At 34.3% G+C, this 24,087-nt stretch overlaps 2 protein-coding genes across 3 annotated transcripts; both read left to right on the plus strand.

Moving 5' to 3' along the window:
• Nucleotides 3,456-12,292, plus strand: LOC109841248 (leucine aminopeptidase 1-like). The gene is made up of 10 exons (XM_020410156.1): nucleotides 3,456-3,830; nucleotides 7,172-7,586; nucleotides 7,991-8,185; nucleotides 8,336-8,561; nucleotides 9,070-9,196; nucleotides 9,286-9,381; nucleotides 9,789-9,866; nucleotides 10,502-10,562; nucleotides 10,862-11,049; nucleotides 11,856-12,292. Exons 1-10 carry the CDS (start codon nucleotides 3,639-3,641, stop codon nucleotides 11,982-11,984), a joined length of 1,707 nt encoding a protein of 568 aa, XP_020265745.1. The 5' UTR covers nucleotides 3,456-3,638; the 3' UTR covers nucleotides 11,985-12,292.
• On the plus strand, nucleotides 14,327-23,758 carry LOC109841249. 2 transcript variants are annotated; one of them, XM_020410157.1, is made up of 7 exons: nucleotides 14,327-14,649; nucleotides 14,771-14,814; nucleotides 16,304-16,386; nucleotides 16,531-16,632; nucleotides 16,732-16,946; nucleotides 17,464-17,558; nucleotides 23,100-23,758. In XM_020410157.1, the coding sequence occupies exons 1-7, from the start codon at nucleotides 14,501-14,503 to the stop codon at nucleotides 23,339-23,341; spliced, it is 930 nt and encodes a 309-aa protein (XP_020265746.1). In that variant the 5' UTR covers nucleotides 14,327-14,500; the 3' UTR covers nucleotides 23,342-23,758. The 2 variants fall into 2 exon arrangements, with proteins under 2 accessions (XP_020265746.1, XP_020265747.1); XM_020410158.1 differs by having other exon boundaries at nucleotides 14,563-14,649; nucleotides 16,304-16,417.

The raw sequence follows: 24,087 nt of genomic DNA on the forward strand, positions 1-24,087 counted from the left end.
ATAATTTTTAGATTTTAAAGGATTTTTTTACAATTTCAACTTTTTAGGGGCATAAATGTAGATTTTAATTTTTTGGGATTTATCTACACTATCCTGATTTCTCAGGGTTTTTTTATAACTTTTAGAAATTTAAAGGGGGAACACACTGTTCTTATAGAGAGAAACACACTTTCACATCCTAAAACGAAATGGCTGGAAGAGATTCCTTCTTTGACGGTACTCCCAGGAACAGATCTAACCGGACTAGCCGAAAATTTGAGTTTATCAGAAGCTTGGTCTAAAATTCCTGAAAAAATAGCTTTTTATGATTACAGTGGTAATAATCTGACAAAAGGGGGATTATTCAGAGCGGGCTCAATGGACAATGAGAATGGAATAGTTGTTGGATGTTTTCCCGACTCTACGACCCGACCAATTATGTTCCACTTAATCCCTTTTTCATGGCCACATATCTTTACGGCTAAGGGATGCGAAATCTTTCTCCTGTTACATGAATCAAATGTTTTATTTCATCGGGGAAAGCCATCTCTTTCTCAACAATGTCTTTGTCATTTGATCCAATAGCGTTCCGTTAGATAGGAAGAGATTTGATAAATACTTTTAGTAACATGGGTCACACTCCATCCAAATTTGTATTTTCTATTCCATACATTCAACAGAAAATTAAAATAGGAGGATTCTCTATAGTGATATGTACATAAGAGAGAGATTCGGTTTGGTATCTGAGTAACAATTAAAAACCCCCTAATGCCACTAGGAAAGAACCCTAGAGAGTGGTGAATAGGGTTTATGCTAATCTAATCCGATTTTATACCGATTAAAACTTACTAACAATATATCCGATCAAATTAGATATACTACAAGATATATACGCAAGAATATACAAACAAGGACAAAATAAACAAACAAGATAGTGGGAATATAAACAATGAGCAATTGACAAAGGTAATATAAGATGAACATAAAAATAAATGCGCTAATAAAAACTCAAACAAGCGATATGATCACAGAGTTCGGTCCCCACGACCTACGTCTCTGCTCCTCACCTCGAGGAGATCTCCACTATTATAATCGGGTTTTCTACGCTCACCCGAATAACGTTTACACCTCACACTCGGTTTTCTATTTCACCAAAAACTTTACAATCACTCACAATGTAAACACACTAGTTGCCACCTCAAGTGTTTGTCTCTAGCCCGTGTTTCCCTCAAGTGTTAGGAATTACAACCTCTCTCTAGGTATTACCACCTACCTCACTCCTCTTGGGACGACACCGTCTTTCACCACACACTCCTCTTGGTGTACTAGTGTAATACAAAGTGAATCCTCACAATTAAAGCTCGAAACAACAAGATTTGTTCTCTACAATAGATGAGAACTCAATGTAGGCTCACACTCAATTGTTACAACTCTCACAACTCTAATAATACTATGTATGAAAATACTTAAGCTCAAGTGGGTGTGTGTAAACAATGAGTGAAATCAAAACTAAACTCAAATATGAAATCTAGCTTAAAACAATGATAATCAAACAAGTATATAAATGTAAAGCTAGAGTTTGAGTTTAGAAAACTTCTCCAATGAATAACAAGAGAGAGAGAGAGATGGGTTGAAGCTCAAACACCAAATGATGTTCTCTTCTAGCTCTTATGAAAATTTATTCACAAACTTGTAAACAAATACTAAACAAACTTTAAACCCTTTTAAACCTTTGTAAACTTGTATAAACTTTTCTAAACCTTTGAACTAAGGATATGTGGGGGTATTTATAAGAAACCCCAAAGCCAAGAAAAAACCAACAAAACCAACAAAAAGATAAAAAAAATAGAAACCTGGAAAAACTAGTCATTGGGCCGTCAGTCGACTGATGAGCTGACCGTTAGAGTCAGTATCCAGCTCGTCGGTCGACTGATGACTTGATCGATCGACTGATGACCTCATCAGTCGATTAGTCAGTCGACCAAAACAAAACAAAAACTTTGTAATTTAAATATAGGTTATTAATATCGTTTTTATGGTCAAAACATTGGATTCAGTATTTAAATTAAATATTTGACCAATATAATTTAAATATAGGTTGCACTAGCATTACCTTGGTTAAGGTTATTAATACGAGAGTATATATAATCCCACATCAGATTAGATAACAGAGAATTATGAGTTTAAAATAGAAATTGTGGCTAATATCTAATTAAAATATAAGTTGGAGCTAGCATCCAGTAACTAAAAGCGTGTCATTTGTAATTCTCGTATGAATCTTAATATGTTTTTTTATTGTATTCTTATTATATTTTTTCGTCGGTGCTTACACACATATAATTCAAATAATAAAAACAGCGGGTTATGAAACGGAACCATTCTTGCCAGTGGCACATGTAATGCTTGCATAAACTTCTAAAACACGTCATCAATGATTGTATTTACAACCAATGTGGTGACTGTGGAGTTCGGACATAATATTAAAAAAAAAATTAAAAATTAAAAATATGAGCTCATGGGGTTTGATCCCACCCCACCCCCCAAATCATGTTTATAGTTATTAAAAGAGTTGCTGAAGTATCTTAACACCTGTTTAATTCTCTCCAAGCGTCTAAATAAGAACAAGCAAGTAATTAATGATTGCTTTCAAGAGCTAATGTCGGTGTTAAAAAAATGCCCGAGAGTTTCATGTTGTTACAACAACTCTTAGTTAGAGCTTAGCATAATTTGATATAAAACCCTATAATGCTCATCCACCGCATCTTTCCTAAAAAAAAAAAAAATATCTGAACTCTGCCTCTTCTGTATCATCCTGGCCTCTATTAGAGAGGAAGGGTCACTTGATATACAAATAATTTTTAAAATTGATGATTGTACTGAGAGATATATTAATTCTACGGAATTTAATTGCTAATTTGCATTGATACTTCAATAGTCTGTCCTGCTTTTATTGATAGCACTAAATTTAAAATTAATGAGCGCACCATGTTGCATTCTCCTTGGTAATATGTGATTTTCTATGATGACCATCTAATTGTGTAGACAAGGTCCACCATACATAACCATATATTTTCTTTTGTACTATTAGGTTAATAGCTATCATACATGATACAAAAGTACAAACCCCCTTAGACGACTCAAAACAAGTGTAAAATTTACATAAAACCGCCAAAAAAAATTGGCCTATTTTGAGATAACCATCGTAAAATCTACAATTAAGTTCAAACTCTGGCATAGTTCTCAATTTATGTTAAAAGATAACCTCTGAAAAGTTTTTGATCGTTAAGGTATGCTCAAACTTTTCAGGTTTATTTCAAAATGGTTTTCGGATTCTGTGAAATTTAATTTTGTACTAGTTAATAGAACAATAATTAGCACCAATCAATAATAAAATAATCCGAAATCGAATCCGAAACTGCAAAATCATTTTGGAACCTCCACTGCGGGTCAAATTAAAATCATTTTTTAATCACCAAAAACTCGACCCAATAATCAAAAGGTCGTTTGGATAAGGTGCTACTCCCTACGCTCGCCTTCGTCTATTGCGACGCCAGCGTCGACAGTGACGCACAGAAAACGCAGCGGCTGCGTACAAATCCGAAACCGTTACAAAACCCGAAACGTTACAAACCCTAGGGGCCGCTATAAAACCCACCCCGATGGCAATGGCGACTGGTGCCGCGCCCGCTGCTCTCAGTCTCTCCTCTGCTCTCTGCTTCGCGAGGTTGCGGGGCCCACGTGTTCTTTTCTCTCGTCGATTTTGCTTTGGTGGAAGGGTTTTGATGGCGAGGAGGTTCACTGCGCAGGCGACGCTCGGCCTCACGAAGCCCTCCGTTGTTGAAGCCCCTCAGGTTTGTTTCGTTATTGTCGTTGGCTTGCTGATGGGTCTTCGTCAAGTTGGGCTTTTGGCGTGTAGGTTACCTGTTTGATGAAATTTCTGAGAGATGGTTCAGTTAATTCATTTTGGGCTTAGAATTATCTTCAGTATTATTGTATATTATTGAGTTTGTTTGATTGGTTGTTAGAGATTTTATGCCATCTGTTTGAAGAAATGTCCGGCAGGCTGTTGATATTCATCGTTAAAATTGTCTATTTTTATGATGAATAATGCAAACATTTATCGGATGACAAGTTTATCATGAAAATTCCACCATTTGGATATTTCAAAAGCTTCTTTAGGTAGGGTTTTTTCACTCAAAACTGTATTATTATTTGATATAGGGACTAGCTAACAGTTTGATGCTATTTGATTAGGTTGAGTTTTTTTTTTATTGTACTAATGAACATGTGTGATTACTTTGATTCTTTTGGATTTAGATCTAGACATACAAACACTTTCTTAAGTTTACCGAGCCACCTAGACACAATATGCGTCTATTCTTCATTAATGTTGGTACTTTGCCGACTGTATCTACTTGCTGCGCACATACCTTTTTAATCAGTTGACAATACTACTGCACTCAAATTAACTTTGACTAGGAATCATTCCGGAACAATGGGTCTTTGGATGGGGAGAGTTATTTATTTTCACGAATGGAGGAACCACTTGCAGGAATTTCTTCTGATGCAACGGTATAGATTTGCCGCACACATGTGGAAATACAATCATACAATGAAGTACTATATCAGTAATTGAAAGACCATCAAGGAGCACTACCTATGCTTTGGCCTTTTTGTTTAATCATACACTGATACACATATTCATAATGGCTATCCTTAGAATTTCCTTAGGCATGTTTTCTTCATCGTTTATGGTAAATACTTCCTGCATGAGGACACATTTGTAGCTAAAGATCTGCAATTTTATTGTTTGACTCTGGCTAACTGTCCATGCTCCAGGTAGTGGCTTGTTTAGTGCCAATTTTTTGAATAGTGATCATTGGTTCACACTAATAAAGGGATCCATATTTGAAAACAGGTATTATGGGGCTTACTTTTATCATAAGTTAGAGAGGTCCACATATAGCATCTTATTTATGTTTTGAGATCCATCGCAAATTTTAATGTGTTATGGAAGAGTTAATTTTTTATGTTGTCTTCACTAAGGTACTCACACCTAATTTATTCGTTTTTGGTTTATATTTTAGAATCCTTTACCATCTATATCTATTCACATTATGCACAAGCTTTTATTAATCATTAAAGTTCCTTAGGGAGTGAGAAGGTTATGTTCAAATCCACTTTTGTTGTTAACCATGTGTACACCAGTGGGGTTTTGAGTAGGGAGTATGTTTCCTAATGTCAGTGGAGGGACCACTGACAACTTAATTTGGAAATAGTGTGTATTTTAATAGACTTTACCAGTTTAAGTTTTATCCTAATTTATAGGGACCCGTGTAGATTGCATCATTTTATGGAGTGTGTTTAGAAACAACATTATTTATGTAGACAGGCAGCTGACAAGAGTCCTCAAGTTGTAAACTGGTCTGGATGTTTGCTTTATACATATAGAATAGTGATTAAGACAAGCATCTAGTGTCATGACATGTACCATCAAATACTTTCTTATAGCAATAATTCAGTATCAAAATAAGGAGTAAAAGGTGCAAATTATTAGAAAATTGTGAGTACCGTCTGCAAAGGCGTCTTTGCATCATGAATGGAAGATCCTCGACGAAGGAAAAATCGCTGGAATGATAGCAAGTAATTTCTCTAGGATAACATTATTAATCCAATAAGCAAGCCATATCTCGATCTATGCCTAGCTCTTGCCTCACGCTTCAGTCTTTAGACTAGGTAATTGTTGTTACTTAGATGAGATAAAGCATAACATGCTTCAGTCTTCAGGACTGAAACCTCTGTCTCTGTATTTCGAACAAGACAACACTGTGTTTGACACTGTCTATCAGCAGATTGAGGAAAAAAATAAAAATAATCTCCGAAGGAATTTCTTCTGAGACTGGAAGCTCTGTTTTAGCATTACACCTTCTTATTTCCTAGAAAACTTAGCTGCATACATTTCTCACTTGTTGCATCTGCTGTTACATGGGTTTAAAACTCATTTCTGAAATTTTCTTGCTTTTTTTTTTCTTTCAGGCTGAGAAGAGTTTTCTTTTTCTCTAACACGTACTCATTGTCTCTGGTCACACAAGCCGGTAGCAATAGTCACATTTCTAAAAGATAGTTTGGCCGATCCAGGAACATGTACTCATCATCTCTAGTCCTAGCTTTTCTGTTGTCTTCATTAGGGTATGCAGGCAACTATCCTATTGTGTTTAGGTTTCAGAGTTGGAAGCCATCTTCAGCTTCCAAGCTCTTGTCTATCTATGGTTAGCCTTATGAGTCCTTTGCCATATGTATCTATTCACTTGGTGCACATGATTTTAAGTTGGTTGAGATCTTTGGAAAACAAGAATTTTATAGGCAAATTCACTTTTACAGTTTTACTAAGATTTCTATATTTAAATGATGGGGTTTTGGGTAGGGATTATGTATCCTTATGTATATGGAGGTCCCACACAGGTTAGTTTGAAATTAGTAATGATGGAAAAGGTCTTACACGAACAGAGCTTATGTATCCACGGTGAATATATTATTTTACGGAGTGTTTGTTTGAAAGAAACTTTATTTGTGTGGGCATATAAATCAATGCCCGTAAGTAGTAAACTAGTTGAATTGTTCGCTTCATATAATTATACAAGTCAGGTTAAGGATGTCTAGTGTCATGGCACACCTTTTATAATGCTTTTCTACAGGCACAGTTCAACTCTTTATTATCAAATTCACGTGTTTAAAATTATAGAAGATTACAGACGCCGTCTGCAAATGTCTATTTGACGTCATGAGTGAATGATTATAGATCATACGATCTTTATAGAAGATAGGTTTCCTGCTGTATATGCTTCTAACCTAATCAGATTCTCTCATGTGATATTGCTGCTTCTGTAATATTTTGCAAAAGCATGTGATAGCAGTGTTTATAAATTTTCGTATGTATCATTGTTTTTTAACTTTTAAGGAGTAAAGATTTTATGTTGTAGCCTTTGTTATGAATGGTACAATCATGTAGTTTATCATGATTTGTTTTGATTGTAAAGATGCTGGCAGTCTGACTCATTCAAACCTCGATATCAGTTTTTTGTACATACTTGCCTTGAATCTGTTGCATGTTAAATCCTTCTCCTTACAAAATTGAATTTTGACATTTTTCTTACATCATGGTATATTCAATTTCTTTCATCTGCTGCTGCAGATCACATTCTGTGCAAAGGACATCGATGTTACTGAATGGAACGGAGACATACTTGCAGTTGCTCTCACAGACAAAGATTTGTCCAAGGACTCAGATTCCAAGTTCGAGAATTCAATATTGAGAAAGCTAGATGAACAACTTGGTGGTCTTTTGGCTGAAGCTACTGCTGAGGAGGATTTCACTGGAAAAGCTGGTCAATCAACAGTTCTCAGGTTACCAGGCTTGAATTTTAAAAGGCTGGGTTTAGTTGGGCTTGGGCCAAATAAGCCCTCCTTAGCCACCACTTCATATAGGGGCATTGGTGAGGCTGTTGCAGCGGCAGCAAAGGCTGCTCAGGCCAGTAATGCTGCTGTTGTTCTTGCAAGTGGAGTCTCAGAAGATTCTAAGCTTAGTGCTGCTTCAGCGATTGCATCAGGTAGGTTAACTTTCATTGTATTTTAAATCTTGTAAACATAACCTTTATTTCCCATTATGGTAGGTCAGAATTTGTGCTTTGAACTATGGAATAATAGGTCTAAGATATGAGTAAAAACATTCACGATAACTTTGGTCATTTTTTGGTCAATGAACAGTATTTTTTAATTCAGCAATTGAGCTTGAAGTGCAATTTTACCTCAGGCATTCCTGGAGCAGCTACAACTCACTCTTGAATCAAAAGATACATAAAAAAAAAAAAAACCCCTCACTAGAATAGCTACATGAACCAGTAAAAAAACTGTTCCTCAGCCAACTCCAACATATATCACAATGATGTTTAACAATAAAAACTCTTGTTACAAATCAAGTTCTTCTAATTTCTCACTATCATTTTCTCTGTAGGAACTGTGCTTGGGGTTTTCGAAGACAACAGGTTCAAGTCAGAATCGAAAAAAGCATCACTTAAGTCTGTAGATATTATTGGCTTTGGTTCCGGGCCAGATTTGGATAACAAGCTCAAATTTGCAAGTGATGTTTGCTCTGGAGTGATTTTCGGAAAAGAGCTAGTAAATGCACCAGCCAATGTACTTACACCTGGTAATTAAGAAATAACAGACAGGAAATCACAAGCTTGACGTTTGTTACCCTCATTACTATTATTTTTTGGGCTTAAAAGGAGGAGACCTTTTAGCTTAAATATTTTCTTCTGACAATATTACTAATTGTTGCTTATGACGACTTTTTCAGGTGCACTAGCAGACGAGGCTTCCAAAATTGCCTCAACATACAGTGATGTCTTTACTGCAAAGATATTAGATGCAGAGCAGTGCAAAGAGCTAAAAATGGGTTCTTACCTAGGTGTTGCTGCTGCATCTGCTAATCCTCCCCATTTCATCCATTTGTGCTATAAACCTCCTAATGGCGATGCTAAAAGAAAGTTGGCTATAGTTGGGAAGGGATTAACTTTTGACAGGTAAGCCTTATCTTATGAAGGCTAGATACTGTGTTACTCTGAAAAAGATAAACAGCAAACCAATCCTTTTCAAGGCATTTTCTGCCTTTGCTTTTTGTTGATTATTCCAGTTCCCCCTTTTTTTTAAACAAGATATGTGTGTTTATCTATTTCTCTTGTGTCTGACCCGAAAATTTTTGGAACAAAGCTTTTGTTCTTGTAGTATTCACACTTGTGAATTTGTCAGTTCATTCATTCACTTTTCGTATGTTCATATGTTCCTATGTTCATATGCTCATTTGTTCATACACGTAATGGAATGTAGATCTTCCATATGGGGATCTTGGCAATTTTTAAAAAGAAAATTTCTCAAAAGTAAAGAATGTTACAGCATGGTACAAAAAACAGGGACCCTGACATTGTAATTTACTAGCTTGTTCAATGTGAATGTTTGTATATCATACTAACCTGAAAGCTTAACAAAAAGCAGTTTATAATTTCATTAAATTTTACCTCCTATTTGTTTTAGTGGCGGTTACAATATTAAGGCTGGGGCAGGCTCTTCCATTGAACTTATGAAATTTGATATGGGAGGTTCTGCAGCAACACTTGGGGCAGCAAAAGCAATTGGACAAATTAAACCTTCTGGGGTGGAGGCAAGTTTTTGTGTAATGCAACTTCCAATTTTCCTTAGGAACATGAAGTTCTTGATTTGCTGAAGTATCAAACTTATTTTCTTCTCTAGGTTCATTTTGTTGTTGCTGCCTGTGAAAATATGATCAGTGGTACAGGAATGAGACCGGGTGACATACTCACAGCTTCTAATGGGAAAACAATCGAGGTATATTTTCCGGTTTCTTATAAGGAATATAGTTTGAGCAGTTTATACACAAACTAATAAGAGTCTACTTTTGATGCTTTTCATATTTCATCCACTTTCAGTACCTGAAAGAAGGATATCTGGTCAGGAAAAGTGATTCAACAAAATAAGGTTTCCTAATATTCTGATCATTTGGCAATGCCATGTGTTCAATGTCACACACGCAAACATGCACTCCCTCACTCTTATTTCCTATTGCTAGAGCACTGTCATTCATAAAAGTGAGGTTTTGATTTGAGAAGTATGAGGTTTGAGCTTACCCTGGCCCATGCTAGGGGTCAAAATTGCCTTTTATTATCTATCTGTTTAACTTTTGTCAAAGATCTAGGATAAAATCTTCACTGTTATTATTTTGTCTTTCATTGCAGGTAAACAATACTGATGCAGAAGGAAGGCTTACTCTTGCAGATGCTTTGGTTTATACCTGTAACCAAGGTGTTGAAAAGGTATCAAACTCATGATGAAATATATACTTGCTTGTTCCTAAAACGTTCAATCAAGTCAAGGGGTTCAGCTGTAAACTCTAGAATGACGCTTAGTGTGGAAGTCCTTTTTTTTCCTTCATATTTTGCAACAATAGTCAGGTTAGCTACAGCCTTCAGGTCATACTATTTTGTCAAATGTTTCATGGATCCTTGTGCTTCATGCTTCATCCCATTTTGACGGCAGAGGACTCAAATGATGATGATGATGATGAATCATATGAAGTATGGACATACTGAAAGGCAGAATTGGTAACGCTGGGGCTTAAGGTATCAATGTAGATAAGTGCACATTTAACTCGACAAAGTTGATGATCTCAGAAAAATTGTGTCAGTAAACATTATAATTTTGCTGTTGGCCCAATGAACTATGATTTTGACTTAAGAAAGTAGCCTACAACGTCATGAAGTTCTCATTCTTGTGCTAGTTTGCACTTACAGCTGATGGCAAGGTACAATAGCCAAGCTCACCTTCTGTCTGATATGGATTTGAGTATTTCCTGTGCACTTCAGTCGTGAACTTATGGCAATCCATATCATCTTTACCTTACTACGATAACATTTCATTTTGTTGACACTGGTATATTGAAATGTGGCAGGTGGTTGACCTAGCTACATTAACAGGTGCTTGTATAGTTGCACTTGGGCCCAGTATTGCAGGTACAGTAATTACCGACTTTAATTTCTTCTACCTTTTGAAATTGTCTGATATATTTCAAATTTATACAGCTAAAAAATGGGTTTTCTAATAACATGATCTTCCAAAATAATTCCAACTAAAAAGGTTCCTCACTTGAATTCAAAGAAATAACTACGGTCATTGCCAATTTAAGAACCCGACATAGTCGAGGGAGGAAGAAACACATTATGGCCATTGCGACTAATTATCGGAACATAATTTTTTTGAGGAATATAGCCAGTGTTATGAAAGTTGGTTTATTTTGTTTTTCTAATGACAGGGTTCTTCACACCAAGTGATGACCTAGCAAAGGAGATTGTTGCTGCCTCAGAGATTACTGGAGAGAAGTTTTGGAGGATGCCACTAGAGGAGAGCTACTGGGACTCCATGAAGTCTGGCGTAGCTGATATGGTTAATACCGGAGGACGTCAAGGTGGTGCTATCACCGCTGCACTCTTCTTGAAGCAGGTCCAGAAACTCCTACCCATAATTAGAATATTACGATAACTGAAAATTGAAACAATTATTCTTGCATTCATATTCTCAGATAAATTATTCTACAACAATTCAGTGAATCTAACAAGTCAAAAAACTTAAATATGGAGTCAACTTTTAGAAAGCCTGTAAAGAAACCCCATCGGTGATCCATGATAGTAGGCATAAAAAAGCAACCCTCTGAGAGATGCCATGAGATAGTGTTCCATCCAAGTGGAGGGGATCAAAATTTTCAAAGTTCAATCTCAATTCTAATTTCATTTTTCTTTTCACATGTCAAGATAAGTGACCATTTGTCTTGAGAATTTTTTTACGTTGTGACAGATAAGATAACTCTTTACTTATGGATGGCTTCCATTCGTTCTTTTTTCATGGGTAAATTTCATGAACATTGGGGGGTTATGCACAAAACTACCATAAACATTTTATCATAAACTTTTAATACTGCAGAAAAATACTATGAACTATTGGATATTGTTGCTAATGATAAGCCGTGGATAAAAGTTCTAAAACCATCCTTACTAACATCTGTCAGCCCACTAAGTTCATAAGGATAATATAGAAGACATATAAAGTAAATATGGGCAAAACTACCGTCAAACATGTTAGCACAGTAAAAAACTTCATGGTAGTTTTCTCTAATGGAAAATTTATATAAATTTGTGCGAAACACCCCAAGATTCTTGCTAATTTTGTGAAATTCCCTACATTAGAAAAAGAAATAAACAAGTGGTTAGAATCAAATTGTGAAACTAATTTTGGAACCTTTTAATTTACAGTTTGTCGATGAAAAGGTTCAATGGCTACACATCGACATGGCAGGGCCAGTGTGGAACGATAAGAAAAAAGCTGCAACAGGGTTCGGAGTCTCAACATTGGTTGAATGGGTCTTGAAGAACTCTGCTTAAATCTTTGGCTCAGGTTCTTCCTTATTCGATATTGTGATTTTTTTTCACAAGGTTTTGGCTTGAACAAGTTGAATGAAGTTGAGATATTCCTTGTAAAAATCCAAACCAATATCTTAAAAATTAAGCAGGTCTTGGTTTGGATTTTGATGGAATTTTGTTTGGGTTGCGGGATTTGTAGTCACATGTTAAAGTCTCAGAATAAATCTTTGTTGATTGTGTGAGGAGTTCCAACATAGTTGAGATTGAGCATTGTTTCATGAGCATAAACAATCTTGCAATATTAAAGAAAGGATTACCGTATTCAATTATTTTTCAGCATTTTATGGGCTTATGGCTGGAGTTAAGAGATCAAACTCTCAAGTCGCCGGGGGGAAAAAGGACTCGAAATATTTGTGATAGGTATTATTCTACTTTTGGGGAGAGCTTGAAAGTCCTGAAACTATTTGTTATTACTCCGCTTACAAGATGGAATTAGTCTAAATTCGATGCAATTTTCATATCACTCCAAGGACTACATCGGTCTTATACCTGATTATTTCTAGCTAAAAAATGTCTAATTGTTCTTTAAATAGAACTTTTTCTTGTTTAGAAATATGCTTATGCAAACAAATGATGAGAGAGTGAATGTAGTGGTTATTAGCTATTTTAGCATATTGTTGGCTTTGTTATAGTGAAAAATGGAACTATTATGGCTTCTATAAGTTGGTAGTATTCGTTGGCCGTTTCGCATATTTAGTTAATAACTAATGTGTTTTGTTAACCATTGCCCCAGTGAAGAGAGAGAGAGAGAGAGAGAGAGAGAGAGAGGTGCATACAGTCCAGAATCGCTTTCTTGGATACGATGCTTATCATGGCTGTATTCGTTTTACCCATACGGATACAGATACGTCTCGGTAGGAAAAATTCATATTTATATCGGCTAAAATCGGATAGGGATATAGACATACATGTGGATGCATAAGCGAATATTCATCTGGATACAAAAAAAGATATGAGAAAACTAGATAATCTTTTAAAAAAGATAGTTCATATAATACAAGAGTGTTCATTAATATATTTGATATATGTGAAAAGCTAAGGTTAGATGGGTTGATCATCAAAATTAACCTCAAATCCATTAATTTAAGAACTAAAATTGCTGCAACGGTAGGACAAATATATAGTCTGATAGTTTGAATATGAATACAGATATTTCACTACATAGTCATATCTATAACCATACGATATCGATTATAGACTATAATAACCATATCGGTATCTTAACCGATATTTTGATACCTCCTAGAATACAGATATTTTCGTGCCCCCCTCTAGAGAGAGAGAGAGAGAGAGGGTTTATTTCTATTAAAGAACTGCTCATTCAATTAAACCAAATGTGAAAAAGAAAATATATCACGCAAAATTAACGGCAATAGAATAAAGGAGCAACGATTCACCGCGAATTTCCAGGACAACGTGCGTGCCCATGAGAGAGCGCGAGATTTATTAAATAACAACAATTATCAATTTTTTTTGGGTTTTGTTTTTGAGTTAGCGATGTAAAAGAATAAACAATGATAGAGGCATACTCTCTATCACACTCCTAACCACACCACCTCTCTTGCTACAGTGTACGGGGCCTACATGATATTTTATTGTTTAAAATATCATGTGGGCCTCGTACACTGTAGTAAGAGAGATGATGTGATTGAGAATGTGGTAGATGGTGTGCCCCTAGTGCCTCCCTAAAAGAATTTGTAAAAGAATAAATTTTCACTGTAGACCCAAATGAGATTTTAATTATCAAAATCGACTGTTTTTTTTTATTATCAAAATCGACCCGTTTTATGCCACGTAGGATTAATCCTGTTTCCTAATTAGTCGGGGTTGCCAACCCCGACTGCTTAGGAATTGTTAAACCCCAACTAATCAGGTTTTAAGGCTTCTAATTGGGGTTTAACAATTCCTAAACAGTCGGGGTTGCCAACCCCGACTAATTAGGAAACATGATTAATCCTACGTGGCATAAAACGAGTCGATTTTGGTAATTAAAAAAAAACAGTCGATTTTGGTAATTAAAATCTCATTTGGGTCTACAGTGAAAATTTATTCATTTGTAAAATTGATAGAAAGTTGTTGGAAACAGTTGATTCCACTGCGCCAGTGTCTGACTCCTCACACGTGACACTGACAGCGCCACGGCCCTCGCTCGACCAACCCCTCGTTCTCGAAATCAGTACGCATAAATAACAACCAACAAATCCAACGGCACAGATTCCTCCCGCATAGATATCTCGAAGGACGTTGATGTCCGCATAGAACCCATTTCTTACAGGGTCGTAACTTTCGGCCTCACTCTTTTCTACTTCTCTTCTTCTTCTTCAAACGCTCTCTCTAAAAAAAAAAAATTGAAAAAAGAAAGAAAAAACTCGATCACTTCTGTTTGTGTACAAAAATTAGGGCAAAAAAAAAGAGACCTAAATTGGGATCAAATGAATCGAGAGATTTGAGGTTTTATTATCGGGATCGGTTCGAGGATGAGTAGTGGGGTTTCGATCACCGTGATGACGCTGAATCTTCAGGAAGGAGATCAGAGCAGCGAGAGCCCTAACTCTTGGGAGAAGAGGAGGGAGATCTGCGTCAGCGTCATCACGAGCTACTCTCCTACTATTCTCTGCACTCAGCAAGTCTCTCTCTCTCTCTCTCTCTCTCTCTCTCTCTCTCTCTCTCTCTCTCTCTCTCTCTCTCTGTTGCTTGAGAAAGAACTAAAGAATGATTTTTTTTGGTATTTTTGGGTTTTTTTTTGTAGGTTTGAAGTGGCAGCTGGAGTTCCTTCAGCAGTGTTTGCCAGGTTTGTTATGAAAGATAGAACCTTTGCTTCTAATCAAGAAATATATGATTCTGTGTTTTTTTTAATCGATCCTCTTTTGATTCTTCACGGCCGTCTTGATCGAATTATGTAATCCTTCCCAAACAATGTCAATGATTATTATTTAGACGATAACGACACAATTTTGTTAGAGTAGTTTGGGGTTCAAGCCAATTGTGACATTGGTAAGAGCACAAAGAAGATAGAGCTCTATCTTGTCCTTTTTACGAAATTTAGAGACGACTTATAGAGAAGCTATGTCGGTAGGAATTGTCGCCCACAGTGCATGTGTTTCATATTCCTTATTTGGATTGGAAAAAAAATACTTTGCCTACTCAGGTGACTTCTTGTTATATATCTACTTAAGATATGATAAAGATCGACAGACCAATAACCCTCATTTTTAGAGATGAGCAAACGGTTTTGACGAGGATCAAGGGATTGATAAAAGAAAGATTTGAATTAAGGGATCAATGAGATAATGATGCAAAGCAATTGGAATAATAATAAAAATTGAGGCAGATAGATAAGGAGATTTGGGGACCATCAAAAGGAAGAAGAGTGATTTTTGGAGAACTGACAGAGCAGTCAGTTAGGTTGGTCCTTGTTGAGAGTTTTTTTTCAACCGAACTACCCCGAAAATATTCTAAAATGAAACGCACTGACTAAAGTTTATCGCTTTAGTTGGTTTACTTTGCTCCAATTGATGCTCACCCTTACCACATTTATGGCATTGTTAATGGAACTGTATCACACTCGCTTGGTCGTCTCTTGAGTAAAGTTGTGAGTTGATCACTAAATTGTATGCGGGTAGGTTAAATAAATTCTTTAGTGGATTAGACTTACTGTTGCCCTGAGCCTAACAGAGGTTAACCATGTGTTTATTTTGGATGCCATTGTCATTACATGCATTGTTTGTTATAATCATTTCTGGCTTGATTTTAATTTTTATATAGTTTCTCCTGAGACTTTTATACATGAATCTTTATCAGCTTAACATGTCGATAGGATTTTACACTTCACCAAGTTTGAAGAATACCTTTACCTATGTTCTACTCATATATTTATTATTCTGATGCAGAAAATAACATCGGAAAATAACATTATCCTGATTGCGCAGAAATAGGAGATTACTCGACTAAACAAAGAGCGGGAGTTAAAAACAAGTAATAAATTGTACATTCAAACTAAATTAACTGATCTCTAGCAGAAAAAACTTCCCTATAGTTAAGAACAACACCATCTCGAATTGACATTTTATCTTCATTGTTTGCAACTTGAGAAATTGATATAGACTAAGAATATTAATATTTGAGTTGTTTGATAGCATAAAATCTTGTTAGAAATATTAATATTTGAGTTGTTTGATAGCATAAAATTGATATAGACTAAGAATATTAATATTTGAGTTGTTTAATAGCATAAAATCTAGATATGAAATATTGAAGTTTGACGCATTTCAACTATCCAGGCTATGATCAATTTGGGATTTCAAGAAAAGGGTCACAAGACACCTCAGATGAACACTGCACGATCTTTTATGATAAGGAGAAGGTATCAAGTACTTTCTCGGTGTTTGCTACAGGTTCTTGTAATGTTTTTTAAAACAATGTTGTTATACAATTAGCAGTAGATGGTTGTCAGAAACTTTTCTTTAAATCCTCATACTTGAAGAACTAAAACTTTTCTTTGATGAAGGTGGAGCTTCTTGGAGGTGGTACATTTTGGTTGTCAGAATCACCTTCTGTCCCTGGAAGCATATCATGGGGGTCAACTGTGCCATGCATTGCTACCTGGGCGATATCCATTTAACTTGTCATGTTTGTGTTTCACATATTTTATTTTATTTTTCCTACTTTATTACACTGAGAATTATTGTTACCTTGACATGATTTCTACACATTTCAAATGAAGAGAGTTGAACCCCCAGGTTTCAGCTTTCAGATTGTAAATACAAACCTCGATGAATTCAGTCCTCGTGCACGCAGAAGAAGCGCTTTGCTTACATGGCAACACATTGCATCATTGCCTCCAAACCTGCCAGTTATATACTGTGGAGGATTTAACACACAAAAGGAGTCAACAACGGGTCGATTTTTACTTGGGAGATCAAGGTATGTCGTGATTGATGAATTATACTTGTACATGCCAATCATAAAGTGAAACTTTTGATTCTAGTGATTTGGGTAGTTAGGTTACCACTATTGTTCTTATTTGATGTTTTTTACAATATGAAAAAAACCGTAAGTTTGAGATGTTTTTCAAAGTTCAAAAGCAAGATAGCAGTTAGCTAGCTACTCCAATAATCTATTCTTTTCACTAATTTAGGTCTTTCATCAATAGCACCATATTACATGGGATGGTATGTTATTACATATCATTGGTAATCTATCTTAAAGGTGATCTTAGCTGATTAGAGCCTTTATTCTGTTTTTCTCGTTTGTGCATCAGTATTTAAGTACTGATTATGAGCCCTAACACATTTATTACCACCTGGGTGCATCCTTTTGATGATTCCACTAGTTGTTCCATGTCCTCAATTTTTATGAAGAATGTACCTATTTTTATTTCATATGCTTCTGTCATCACCGACAAGTTTTTGGTACGTGACAGTTTGCCATAATCTTACAGGGAACATGGTGTTGTTGGTGATATGAGAGATGTCTGGCCTAGTGCTCGTGTGCGGAAGAATGTCTCACTTATACGCACATATCATGGGTTCAAAGGTAAGTCATTTCCTTCTGAATATTATAACAAACTTTCCATGTGACAGGGGTGAAGCCAGAGACTTTATTTAGGTTAGGCGCTAAAAAGTGAAACATAATTTTAAAAACTCGAATACTTCATTGCATAGAGAAAATATGTTTCAATTTTAATAGAGAGGAAAATATGTAAAACAGAAATTTTTTTACCTGAAAAAGAAGTGGACCTATCTAAGCAATTGAATGTATGATTTAATTAAGGTGGACACTGAATGACTGAAAGTTTAGCTTTACCAAAAGTTAAAATTTTGGGTGAGGCACACAGCAAAATAAAAGACTGCATCGGGCCAGAGATGTAATATATGTCATATTATAGATCCATAAGCTTAATGTAAGCATAAGGTAAGCATAAGTTTCTCAAAAGTTCAAGTTGGACACTTGCCCAACCTGAGCTAAGTGTGGCTCTGCCACTGCTTGATTTATAATACTGCAGTTCTTAGCCTTTCATTCTGATCTCTGGTGCATTAAGAAATGGTATATTCAAATCACGAGTTAAAATATTTCTTGTTTGTGTAGCTTTATTCTACTATGCTTGGTTTTCACCGTAAATGTTTTTTTCTGTAGCTATATACAGCTATCTTTCTGATAGCTTATATCATTGATAAAAACATTGAATCATATGAAACTACATGTAAGAACACATAAACAATATTTGTGAGGGAACTCTCTCCTACTGCTGCAAGAGGTCTTATTCTTGACCTGGGTTCTGGATAGGTGGGTGTCACTGCCCAAATGACACCCAGCCTCATCATCATCATAATCATCAGCAGTAGACTCCAACTAACACCCCATAACCTAGGCACAGCCTCCTACTAACCCAGAGAGAGAAGAAAAGTGTGAACACGATCCCCTAACAAAACACGCGCGCGCACAAACATGAGAAAACAGCAGGAAAATGTGTAACACGTATAGGCACAAAATAATAATAATAGGGTTAATGCATATGGGTCCCTGTAGTATCACATAGGGTTAATGCATATGGGTCCCTGTAGTATCACACATTGTCTGATATTGGCAGATACATCCTGAGTGGAGTTTTTTTTAACCCTTACGTAAATGATTCAAAAAAAGAGAGAGAGAAAATAAAAGAAAAAACAAGAGAGAAGAAGAAGCCCTCAATAGTTGTATATGCCAATACCAAATTTAAAGAGTAAAAAGTGTCAGGCGCATGGGGGGTTTATGTATAACCCTAATAATAATGAAAAATTGCACAAAAGTAATCCAGAATATGGGAGAGATGAAAGAACATGATACTATGGGGGGTTTATGTATAACCCTAATAATAATGAACAAATTGCACAAAAGTAATCCAGAATATGGGAGATGAAAGAACATGTGTATATAGCTACTAGTACCCGCACAGAAAGAGGTTGAAAAGGAGCAGACATGACCTTGCTTTTCCATTGTTTCATCATTGCAAGTATTATCATCAAGCCTTAACCTATGAAAAAGTTCGGATGACTGTTGTCTCTGTAAATTCTTCATGGGTGTAGAGGAAGCCATGGTCAAGGTTGACTTCAAGGTTGACTTACCATAATACTACCCAAAGTTTTACCTTAATTTATGTTTAAATTCAAGTATTTTAATTTGTATCTTTGAACCCAACCAGACCTTTTTATCCTTAAACCCAACTAGTATAATTCATAGTTAAAATATATTATATTTGTACTTTTAGGAGGTAAAACCCCAAAATACCCCCATATCTCCTCAAAACTCTCTCCCCCCCCCACCCTCTCTTTTTAACAGATGAAATTAAAATCAAAACTATGAAATTAAAATCAAATTTTTTTATTGTTTAGCAATACTAATTCTTATTAATTGTAATAAACAATAAACAATCATGAGGAATAAAGAATAATTATGAGAAAATTTCTGATGAAGAATATGACAAATTATTGCTATAATTGTCCCAAATGCTCATGTGAATTTATATCATATCATATCATACTCTATTTAAAAGTACGAGTTCGGGAAAATCTTTTCATGGTCAATATTACCCTTAACTTTTTTTAATATTACATTGTTATCCTAATCTATGTTAATTATCCTATCTTATTTAAATTGGTTATTTAATTATTTATCCTATTTATAATTTTATTTATTTTAATTCAGCGAGAAATCTAAAAAACATATGCTAGCTAGAAAATAAAAGTTTTTTAACTTTGGAGAAAATATCTTGTAAATTTTGAAAATTGCAAAAACACCCCTAAAAATTTAAAATTTGTAAAAAACACCTTGAAAATTTTAAACCTATAAAAACACTAAAAACCTACAAATAATACAAACAACCTCAAAAAATTTATAGAAATTTGCAATAAACACTCAACTTTTACAAATCGTAAAATAAAACCCTCAAAATTGTAAAATTTACAAAAATTCTGATAATTTCTAATAACCTAACACTACATTGAAATTATAAGAATTACAAATATCCCCTATATAATTTATAATTTATAGAAAACACTCTTAAAATTTAAAAAATTATAAGCAAACACTCAAAATTCAAATTTTACAAAAAACACCCTGAGAATTTTAAACTCATTAGTAAATTGAAAACATAGGAATTATAATAGTCTATAAACAATTTACAATCTGTAGAAAAGGCCTGTAAGTCTAAAAAATTATAAAAAACCCCTAAAATTCACAATTTACCAAAAAATACCATGAGAATTTCTAACCTATAGATGCTAAAATGAATATACAAATTACTAACAAACCCTAGAAAATTAAAAATTTACAAAAAATATCATATTCCCTTTAAAAGTATAAGTTCAGGAAAAACTTTTCATGGTCAATATTAGCCATAACTTTTTTGAAAAGAACATAACTAATTAAAAATTTTATTAAATTTAAAATTTACAACAAAACCCTTAAAGTTTAGTACATTGCAAATTATCCCTCCAAAGTTTGAAAATTTTCAATGGTTGTTTGTAATTCCTTGATTTCAATGTAATGTTTAATAGTTTTGCATATTTTAAAATTACAAATATTTAGGGTGTTTTTTCTATAATTTTTAAAACTTTTAAGGGTGTTTCTTTTGTAGTTTTCTAAAATTTTATTGTGTTTTCAGTGTAATGCATAGATACGTCAATTAATGATGATATTGAAGAACAAGTCGTTCTTAAGATGTATTAGGTTATAGTTAAGTGTGCACATCACTATTCCTAGGTAGTACAATTTATATATGCAAATTATTTTAGACAATCTAAATAGTGGTTAAAAGGATTTTGACTTTAATGTACTATTTTTTCTAAATTGTACTTAATGTGAACCCATCATATAATTTTGACCGTAGTCATCATAATTTAATACGTTTTGATTGATTGATTATATAGGTATATAGACCATAGATTACTTTATTTTCTCGCATGAACTAATATTTAACGCTTAATAATTTAAATTATTACTTTTAAAGTTGATATAAATAGGAGCTCTAATAACGTTTATTTATTAACCTACAAGATAATACAAATCTTAATTTCTATATTTTGCTTGAGATTTATTCCATAGTTATGCATATTAAATTAGTTATTAAAATAATAATTATTTATGCTTAAATTAGGATGATTGTAGTTTGTCTTTCACTATGAAATTTTTATAAAGATATATACATTACTTCCTATAGCTATCTGTACTGCCCATCTATATTTTATAAATTAGTTGTTAATTTGATATATTAGATTACTTTTCCTTTATCGAAATTTCTTCTGACTTTCGGATTACGTAATCACTATATCACCATTCTAGCGTAGAAAGAGCCTCACTCTAAATAGCTTCAAGCCAATGTTTGAGTTGAACTGAAGTATATACTATTGCTACTACGTGTATATATTTTTTAAGAAAATCATGTCAATACGTTTTAAACAGAAAAGAATATTCTAACATCTCATATTATAATAACTCAATATAGCTAATTGAGTGATTAGCAAAAGAGAACTTATATCAGAAAAACGTGAATAATAAGATAAAGAGGAAATGTAATGACATTGCAAACAGTACTACTAATAGCAAACTATAATATAAGGTTAACTTATTTTGTGGAGCCCAACTACTAGCCATAAGCATCGAGATTTTCATATATATACTTTATAATTTATTAAAAAGGATCATATAATCTTATATAATAAATTTGATTTAATACTTAATAGTAATATTATTGTAATAATATCGTTATTAGAGAAAATTCTTCATAAACCAGTATATTCTTTATGATATATAAGCTATGCACTCTAAATTCTTGTGTCTTCTATAGAGTCAAAAAATTTGAATACGAGTCTCTTAACATTTTTCTCTCACAACAACAAAATTAACTTAGTAGATGTGGATATTCTAGATGAGTTATATGTCCTATGTACAATACAATTGTCTTAGGCAAGTGAGTTATAATAGCATTTTTTATTCACATTATTTGGGACAAGATTTGATAGGGACCTTGCATCAAAGAATATTTTTTTAATATTTAGAGCACATGACGAAATATATCATAATATTCCTGCTCTAATTTTACAAGAAAATAATTTTTCATACTTTCAGTTTTAATTCTATGATACAGAGAATGAGCTATAAAATTGAAAGAGAATATTAGATAATGTGAATATGATTAAAAGTTAATGTGAATATGAGCCAAATCACAACTAAAGTTAATGGGCATATTACAAGTAAATTTATATGCAAAATTCTTTTACGAATTGAATGATCACCCATCTTTTGAAGATTTTAAGATACTAATAAACAGAGATGTTGTACTAGATCAATGTGTTTATAACTCACAAATAATATATCACGTGGCCACAGCCTGGGTTGAAGGAAACAATAACAATATTTCATTTGAGAGAGATTATTGAGTTGTTGATCAATCTCACGAAAACTGTATTTTCTTTTTTATTTTTATTCTATTTTATCAATTTAATAACTATGATATTCAATTACGTGTATTGCACGTGCATGTCAACTAGTATATTACAAAAGTAGGAGTTGAGGAATTGAGAGAATTTATACCTTAAAATTCCAAAAAAGAGATGAGTGCTCACCAAAATTTAGTATTTAAACCTGAGGAATTAAGAGAATTGATGAGTATTTAATGGATTTATAAAAGTTGAAGAAGGAAATAAAAGAGTAAAGCGGGTGAGAGAATTAAATGAGAAAAAGAAAGGGATAAATTTGGATTTTTTGAAAATTTTTAGGGGAGATCCTGTAAGTATGAAGTTTATTTGAGAAGTTGGGTTTAAAGATAAACAGACAAAATTGATTGCGTCTAAAGAGACAAATAAAAGTAATTGGGTTTAAACATAAATCATGGTAAGCCTTTGGGTCTGAAGACAAAAACCCCTACTAAAAATCAGTTGGTGTCCTCCAAATTCTCCACAACTGAAGAAATAGACTACAAGAAGGTAGAGTGCCAGATTTGCTACATGGAGTTATATTCAATTCTAAGCCACATATAAAGCTGAACATTACGCCACAAGTTTATATAGAAGTTTATATTACATTCACAACTCTTTCCAGGTAACAAACAAGGTGCCATGGAATTCATGAAGTTGATATTTAGAGCTTTATGCCTCTGCTGGGATCGCCAAACGCAGGATTTGCATGTCGACTGGATTCTCTTCAGGGGACGTTCTCTAATCCCTGCATCTTGTGAAGTGGTTAACGATAATATTGACGGTTTTTATCCATCATCCCACTATCCTATCTTTGCTGAGTTTATGCTTCCTCGTACAATCCGGCCAATTGAGTCGCCTGCTTGAATGAGATGATAAATTAGTTTCTTGTTTTCTCATAAGAAATGGTCGCATTCCGCTGTGATCTGTGAGGGGGCTTTTTTATGCGAGCGCTGAAAAGCAATTAATGCAGTGGCGGTGAAGACTTTATTCCATCGTTATGGAGGTGAATTGAACTCTTGTTGGCATCATCTTATCAGTAGCATGAAAAATCTGGATATATGGAGGATTTACCATAAGTTTATGCGTCATATATTCTTTTTTTTTTTTTTTGAAATTGTGCCTCTGGGATCTAATTTTGGTTCATGTTTCTCATGTGAAGAGGCCTACGTTCTCCGTAGCTTTTCGCAATGAGCATTGTTAGTTTTATCTGTGTAACAGTTCTTTCATGCCTTTATCAAACTAATGTTGTTGGTTTCATTTAATGTTATTCGATTTATTACCGTGAATGGGAGTAAAGAACACCCCATGACGTTGATACGGTTATCTTGCAATGCAATATTTTGTTTAAGCAAACAATCAAAGAGCCAGTCCGATTCCATGCTCCCTGCTCTGGTGAAAAACGTTTAAAAAAAAGTAAAAATAAAACCAGAAAGCTCGCATTTCTAGTATGGCGTTCGTCATTTTGGTGGATGAAAGATGACGATATTTTCCAGCAGCGAGATTGATCACTCCTAACTGAAACCGGTTGGCAAGAAAGAATTTATCAAATTAGAATCTTAATCTATTTTGAACATTTTCAATTTTTAAAATGAAGACATAAAAAATTTGAT

The sequence above is a fragment of the Asparagus officinalis genome, chromosome 5 (genome assembly GCF_001876935.1).
Source record: "Asparagus officinalis chromosome 5, Aspof.V1, whole genome shotgun sequence".
In the NCBI taxonomy this organism is placed as follows: Eukaryota; Viridiplantae; Streptophyta; class Magnoliopsida; order Asparagales; family Asparagaceae; genus Asparagus; species Asparagus officinalis.

What these genes read in the sequence shown, in the direction of transcription:
- LOC109841248 (XM_020410156.1), top strand. Translation starts at nt 3,639, where the DNA reads ATGGCAATGGCGACTGGTGCCGCGCCCGCTGCTCTCAGTCTCTCCTCT. An exon ending in CTAATGGGAAAACAATCGAG is followed by an intron (nt 9,382 to 9,788) that starts GTATATTTTCCG and finishes CTTTCATTGCAG; the next exon opens with GTAAACAATACTGATGCAGA. An exon ending in ACTTGGGCCCAGTATTGCAG is followed by an intron (nt 10,563 to 10,861) that starts GTACAGTAATTA and finishes TTCTAATGACAG; the next exon opens with GGTTCTTCACACCAAGTGAT.
- LOC109841249 (XM_020410157.1), top strand. Translation starts at nt 14,501, where the DNA reads ATGAGTAGTGGGGTTTCGATCACCGTGATGACGCTGAATCTTCAGGAA. An exon ending in ACTATTCTCTGCACTCAGCA is followed by an intron (nt 14,650 to 14,770) that starts AGTCTCTCTCTC and finishes GTTTTTTTTTGT; the next exon opens with AGGTTTGAAGTGGCAGCTGG. An exon ending in TCTTTTATGATAAGGAGAAG is followed by an intron (nt 16,387 to 16,530) that starts GTATCAAGTACT and finishes TCTTTGATGAAG; the next exon opens with GTGGAGCTTCTTGGAGGTGG.